General features: G+C 39.7%; 1 protein-coding gene across 1 annotated transcript; it reads right to left on the bottom strand.

The window, feature by feature from the left end:
• Positions 1 to 226: 226 nt before the first annotated feature.
• Positions 227 to 6074, bottom strand: dmbx1b (diencephalon/mesencephalon homeobox 1b). The gene is made up of 5 exons (XM_026998748.2): positions 5990 to 6074; positions 3966 to 4131; positions 1502 to 1680; positions 725 to 1097; positions 227 to 624 (listed from the first exon to the last, which is right to left on the bottom strand). The coding sequence occupies exons 2-5, from the start codon at positions 4120 to 4122 to the stop codon at positions 233 to 235; spliced, it is 1101 nt and encodes a 366-aa protein (XP_026854549.2). The 5' UTR covers positions 4123 to 4131; positions 5990 to 6074; the 3' UTR covers positions 227 to 232.
• Between the last annotated feature and the right edge of the window lie 1092 nt (positions 6075 to 7166).

Genomic DNA, 7166 nt, shown 5'->3' on the forward strand with positions numbered 1-7166 from the left:
TCAGTCCTGGTGTGGGTTAACCCTAACTCTGGTGTCAGTCTCTGCAGAGGTAAACAACAGTAATTTCTCCATTCAGCAGTGCTGTTCAATTATAAAGACATTCTTCTGTTAGGAGCTGTATGGAGATAAATTGGTTTCAGACCAGTGTGGTGTGCACACCGATCCTTCTCTTAAGCAAGCAGCATTCAGTTTCAGCATGGACATAAGTCTGTGTGTGTCAGCTGGTCTGGGCTCAGTTGGGTAGTGTGTCCAATCCTAAAGATGCAGCATGCTGTTTGGCCCTCAAACGCAGGTTTTCAATGCTGGTTGTCTTGCTGTTGAGGCTGGGAAGTGTTCCTGTGCCCCACACCTGCTGAGCCTGGCACAGCGATGGGTAATAAGGCTGGCACTGCAGGGAGCCCAGCGGTGTGGCCATGTTCACATTCAAACCCAGGTAGGGTAAGTGTGTGGGAGGCATGTCAAATGCTGGGTAGTGCACCAGGTTGTTAGTGGCAGCCATGTGCTGACGAAACTGCTCCTGCAGACGGAACAGACTGAGTGGTGACGAGGTGTATGAGTTACTGTGCGCTGATCCACTGCTGACACCACTGGACGATTGCACAGAGGGTGAACTGAGTGGAGAGTCTAAAGGGGAAATGAACACAAACATACTTTGCTAGTACTATGGAAAATCCAGCATGTAGCATCTTATTTGGGTATATGTGTTAAATGTATTCAAAAGTACCTGGTTTTGGTTTACAGGATGATGAGCTGTCAAATGGACACTGTGACTCCACCTCTTTTGTCTCCCCTCTGAAACATGGGGGCTCTTCCTCTCTGTCAGTCAAGTCTTCTGCTCCTGACTCCACCCCCGATTGCTCAGGTGAGGTAACATTCACCTCGTCAGTCATCTTATCTTGCAAAACAAGTGTGGTTCGATTCACTTCTGACAGAGAAGGTTTAAGAGTTTGAGACTCTGACATGGTTGTAGGTGAAGCTTCTCCTTTCTCCGCCTCCTGGTTTCGGTCTGTTTCCGCCTCCTTCTGCTTGTGAAGCTGTTCCTTCTGCAGACTGCGCTGCTTCTTGCGAAACTTTGCCCGCCGGTTCTTAAACCACACCTATTACAAGAGAAAATGCATTATCATGATTTATTTTGGAAAATGTAGATACAGTGTGTCTTATATGTGGGCCTTTTTTTTTTCAGATTACATATTTAGAACTTTATGTGTAGTTTTAAGTGAGTGTGAATGTGTGCATGGATGTGTGGTTTTGTGAGGGTGTGTGTGTGCATGTGTGGGTGTGGGGGTGAGTGTGCGTGTGCGTATATGCGTGGTTTTGTGTGGGTGGGTGTATATATGTGTTAATGTGTGTGCGTATATGTGTGGTTTTGTGTAGGTATGTATGTCTGTATTTTTGTGTGTGTATGTATGTATGGATGCATGCGTGTATGGTTTTGTTTGTGTGTGGTGTGTGTGTGTGTGTGTGTGTGTGTGTGTGTGTGTGTGTGTGTGTGTGTGTGTACCTGTACTCGGGCCTCAGGAAGGTTGGTGCACATGGCAAGCCGCTCCCGCATGACCACATCAGGGTAGTGTGTTTTCTGGAAGGTTTTCTCCAGAGCCTCCAACTGCTGGGCAGTGAAAGCAGTGCGGCTTCTCCTCTGCTTCCTGTGCTGGGAGCCATACCGAGCCTCCAGGATGATGTCTGCACACACGACCACAACACAGTAATCAGAGTTAGTTAACCCTAACCCTAACACACACGACCACAACACAGTAATCAGAGTTAGTTAACCCTAACCCTAACACACATGACCACGACACAGTAATCAGAGTTAGTTAACCCTAACCCTAACACACACATGGCACACAGTAATGTTCTTTCAAATGAACCATAAAAGGTAAATTTCTAGATGTAACTAGATTTAGATATTTTGGGACAACTAATGTAATGTAATGTAATGTAATGTAGAGTTAGAGTTAGGGTTAGGGATTAGGGCTAGGGTTTAGGGTTAGGTTAGGGTTAGCGTTTGGGTGTGTGTGGGTGTGGGTGTATACAGTGGACATAAAAAGGATACAGACCCTGTTTTGTGATGTAAAAAATTGCAAGTTAAACCAAATCAGAACATTTTCCCTTTTATTGTGAAATTACAATATGTAACATCAGAAATGTTTTAGGGGAAAACAGAACAACACTCAGCTTGCATAAGTGTGCACACCATTTTATAACTGTGACTGTGGCAGTGTTCGGACTCAACCAGTTACATTCAAATGCATGTTAAACACTCACTAGTATATGCCTGCTATCAATTAATGTGACTGATTAGCCAGCTGATCATATTGGATTTTCCTGTTATCTTCATAACATCCAACTGGACAAGCCACAGGCAGAAAAGACTATGCAAAGCAGGCCTACAATCTCAGTGGTGAAAAATATCAAATCAGAAGAGGATTGCAAAAATGTTTGCATTGAGAACACTGTAAAGACAATAATCAACAAGTGGAAAAAATATGGCACAATAGTAAAAGACTCAAGATACCAGGAGAATGGGTCAGGGAGTTAGGGCTATCAAGACACCTAGAGCAACATTCAAAGAATTACACAAATTTCTGGCAAGAACTGGTTACTCCCTGCATGGATGACAATCTGTAGATCTTCATATGTTTGGGTTAGGGTTAGGATTTAGGGTTATGGTTAGAGTTTAGGTTAGGGTTAGGGTTAGGGTAGGATGGAACCCTTTTTTTTTTTACAACAAAAAAAACAACAACAAAAAATCTAAACCCAGCTAAGGTTATGGTCTGATGGATTAGATGGATTAGGGTCTGATGTGTTATGGTCTGATTTGTTATGGTCTGATGAAAGCAGTGCTGAACGTTTTGGTCATACCAAATGATATGTTTAACACATAGAGAAAACAACCACAGCATATCACCAAAAGACTATTGCCACATTAAAGCACTCCACCCCCAAGGTGAAGAACACCATCCCCACAATTAAGAACACGGTGACGTACTTAACCCCTACAGTGAAGAACACCACCCCTACAGTGAAGAACACCACCCCTAAGGTGAAGAACACCATCCCCACAGTGAAGAACTTCACGGACAAGGTGAAGAACAACACCGAGAACGGTAAAGAACTTCACCCCCATGGTGCCAAATCCAGCCCCGTGGTGAAGAACACCACCCTCATGGTGAAGAACTCCACCCCCATGATAAAGAACACCACTCCCATGGTAAAGGACTTAACCCCCATGGTAAAGAGGGTTGGCAGCATCATGCTTTGGGGCTGGGTTTCTTCAGGGGCTTTAATCATGGTAGAGAATCATGAACAGCTTTCAGCATGCCAGCAAGGACACCACCAAATCAAAAAATGGCTTCACCTAAACAAGACCAGGGATTTGCAGTGGCTCAGCTAGAGCCCAGATCTAAAGCCACTCATCTGTGAGCAGACCTGTAGAGTGCTGGGCACAGCACATATGTAACCAAGTAAGAATGCTTAGAAACTTTACCCAAAGATATTGAATGCAGTGATAAAATAAAAAGGTGCTTCAGCTAATCTTTGGTTTAGAGGTATGTGCACTTATTCAACCAGGATGGTGTACCTTGTTTTCTTTCATTTCCCTGAAATATTTCTTCTATTTTTGCCATAATTCATACATTGTAATTTTACAATAAGGGTTAAGAAATGTTCAAAAAGATTAGTAATTTTGAAACAATTTTTAAAACAAAAAGGTTTGATTGACCTAATAGATTTCAAATATATTGGCAAGTATTTCTGGTTTGAGAGTGAAGGTATACAGTTTTGCCTCTATGAGAAATGTCTGAGTACACCATACACGCACACCATAATTACACTGCTACTTCTTGTAGTCTCATGTATAATATTTAAAATAGTAAACATGCTTATTACATTTTACATAATTTCCTAATTTTGCATACAATGTTTAAGCAAAACTCTCTTACTAGTGGGACTAGGAGAATTCTTACCAGCCAGTCTCTCAGCAAGTGTGAGCGCGTGTACCGAGGGCCTGTAGTCCTGCGCATGTGGCGCCTGTAACGCCGCCTGCTGGTGGAGGTTGTACATGGCACTCAGCGAGTTCATTGCCTGAAGAGAATAGCCATTTACCCCATAATGCTGCATCATGAAGATCAACTGGGGAGATGAAAAAATCCAGAAGATTAAGATTAAGACTACCCTAAATAATTTTTTCTGTGTACAACGTCATATCTTTAGAAACGATATGTGTTTATGTGTGTGTGAATATATATAATATGCATACGCACACACGCTACTGTGTTCTAGCGTACAGTGACGCCACAAAACAATACTTATAAAAAATGTCATACACATGCGATTGTCCGTAGCGGGTGGTAAACATTTTTGCAGATTATAAATATAAATATTTTAAAATAAATTTAATAAGAAAAAAAAAGATTTCTGTTTGTTTTGACAGCTTGTTAAATACGAATAATTTATCGGCAAAATGTTTTTTTCAATCTTTGATTAATTAATTCGTGCGTTTTTCAGTTCCGAATCCCTTTTTGTAATAATGTGTTGAATAGGTAGTAACGTGATTTTTTTTGTTTATTGTCGTTTTGTTTCTGTCTGGTTATTTGTCATATTTAAAATGTTTTGATTATTTTGGTTTGAGGAAAGGTAGAAAAAGGCCCCCAGGAATTAAATTTATTTCATCATTTATAGTCAGAAATCAGAGTGAAAATAGTAACAGGTACATGAAGCCTATTATTATTATTATTATTATTATTATTATTATTATTATTATTATTACTACTACTACTACTACTACTACTACTACTACTACTACTACTGCTACTAATATTAACAACTTTAGTTCGAGTTTGTAATAACAATAGACAACTGCAAACTGGTTTTAGCTACGTTATCACGTTTATCTTATTAGAGATACTATTTTTGCGTCATACAACATGTTAAAATTCCAAGTAGGTTTTAGAGGTTTTCTGCTTTCCACGAACAGTTATGATCGCGAAGGAGCTGTTTAATTCGCGGCATAGTTCGCGATGCTAAACAGTTCCTTTGCCGCCCCTACTATTTGAACGTAAATGGTCACAGATCTCATCTTTTTACTGGTGGCTTCAGTTCCAGTGCCGCAGGGCTTGATGCTTGCGAAGACGCATTAGACAAATACCGCAAATACCGTGAGACACGCGCAGAGAGCCTAGTTGCATTGCGTCTAATCTGCGCGTGTGTGTCAACCGCGGGACTCCTAACTCATCACCCTGACACGCACTGCACCGTTAAAAGTTATAGCTGAGCTCCTTAAAAGGGGAAATGTTTTTGGTTTGGTCTACGACGTGGAATAAAACAACAAACTATAAATATGACTTACAATTCTCAAAAATATATCTCAAATGTTGATTTTTAAAGAAAACGTTCTATTAATACCATAGATAACCGTAACAATATCTCTTAATCATGTCCTGAAAGCAAATTAATATAGAATTCACATTTTATCGTAGATATTTCCAGAGAATTGAGAACAGCTTCTACACTGACTAGTGGCGGTAAAATGCTACAGATTAAAATCAGTAGTTTGGAGTTCCACTGTTACACTGTTCATTTCTGAATGTTACATTGTTTGTGTAACAACACAGATGCTGTAGCCGTCTATTCAACCCTGTAGGCGTTAGTAACCCCATATGAAGACATCTGAACTATTACAAGACATTCAGAAACGTTCGTTTAGAAGAAAGGTGAAACTAATTGAAAATAGAAATATTGGCTAACAGTCTCCCAGTTTCACTTGTCAATACAAATATTTAAAAATGCCAATAAGACATAAAGACGGAACAACCAATAAATGATTAGGCAATAAATAATTCTACGAAAATATATTTGTAAAAAAATATGGCTATAGCCTATGGCCCTACAATTCTCACAAAAACAAACATATAAAAACTGAAAAAGCATGAAGAACGCTATTAAACCTACTTTCTACGTCCCAGGTGTGTTCAGGCATTGTTGTACTTACCTAGGTGACTTTATTTGTGCGGCGCTTTTACTAGCTTTACCTATAACAGTTTAACCGAGTCAAACCAAAAAAGGACTTGTTTGGTTTGTATTTCAACCCCACAGACTAACGGTGATCGTGGTGTTCGAGATATTCAAAGTCCATTTTTGTTGCAATTCAGTCATCTGTCCCACGGAGTATCCTTTACTAACGCGAGACACCTCCCGAGCAGTCGTCCACTGAGCCAATGAGGAGGACTTTACGGAACCGTGAGCTCATACTCCAGTTCAAATGGCTCTTTACCCTGTCAGTCAAGCTGGGCTTTTAAAGCACACCAGTGTCCTCTTGCAATTATGCACTTGTTTAAATTAAGAAAATATATATTTCCTGTCAACGATTTAAAAATTAGTATGCTAAAAAGAAAAAAGAACCACGTGGTTAATAAATTTGGACTAAAATGACAGCAGCGATGAAAAGGCTCTTATTTCCTAAATTTTCTCGAATAAAATATATATACTCTGAATTTTCGAAGCTTAAATAGAACATAAACATATATAGAAGTTATTTTTAAATTAATGTTGACGTGTTTCATTTACTGTACTCGGTATCTGCAAAACTCTAAAGTCATGTCCAGGATGTTTGATGTGCAGACGTCGTGGTGGAAATATAAGATAGTTAAGTTTGAAAGTTTTTGCATTACCAGTGTGTTGTTGCATCTGCTAGAAACGCCAGAGTGGAGAGACTGGTATGGCTGGCAGTCAAGCGCCTTTGGAATCAAGAGGATTTAAGTTTGGATTGGGTAGACAAGACGCCACCTCAGCCTTAAAAAACTGTCTAAAAATGACGGGTGGTAAGAGGATTAAAACAATAATGCCCTTCTCTTCTTCGAGGTTCCTGAAAAGATTTCTTCTTCCAAAGAAAAACCGTTTAGGCAGATATGAAGGGCAGCAAAGTAGCCTTTTAATGTGAAGTTTGAATATTTAGAAATTCAAAATATTCTAAAGAGATCGAAGTGATGGGCGTACTGCTACTTAGATGGTCACATTTATACTCGCTCAAGTTGGAAAATACAATCTTATATTGCATTTTATCATTGTATCACCAACTGTGTCAATTAAACATGTTAATGGTCAATATATATATAATCTAGTTTCATAGCCTATCCTACCAAACCCTAGCTCCTGGATGTCTTTTGTAA

The sequence above is a fragment of the Electrophorus electricus genome, chromosome 3 (genome assembly GCF_013358815.1).
Source record: "Electrophorus electricus isolate fEleEle1 chromosome 3, fEleEle1.pri, whole genome shotgun sequence".
NCBI lineage: Eukaryota > Metazoa > Chordata > Actinopteri > Gymnotiformes > Gymnotidae > Electrophorus > Electrophorus electricus.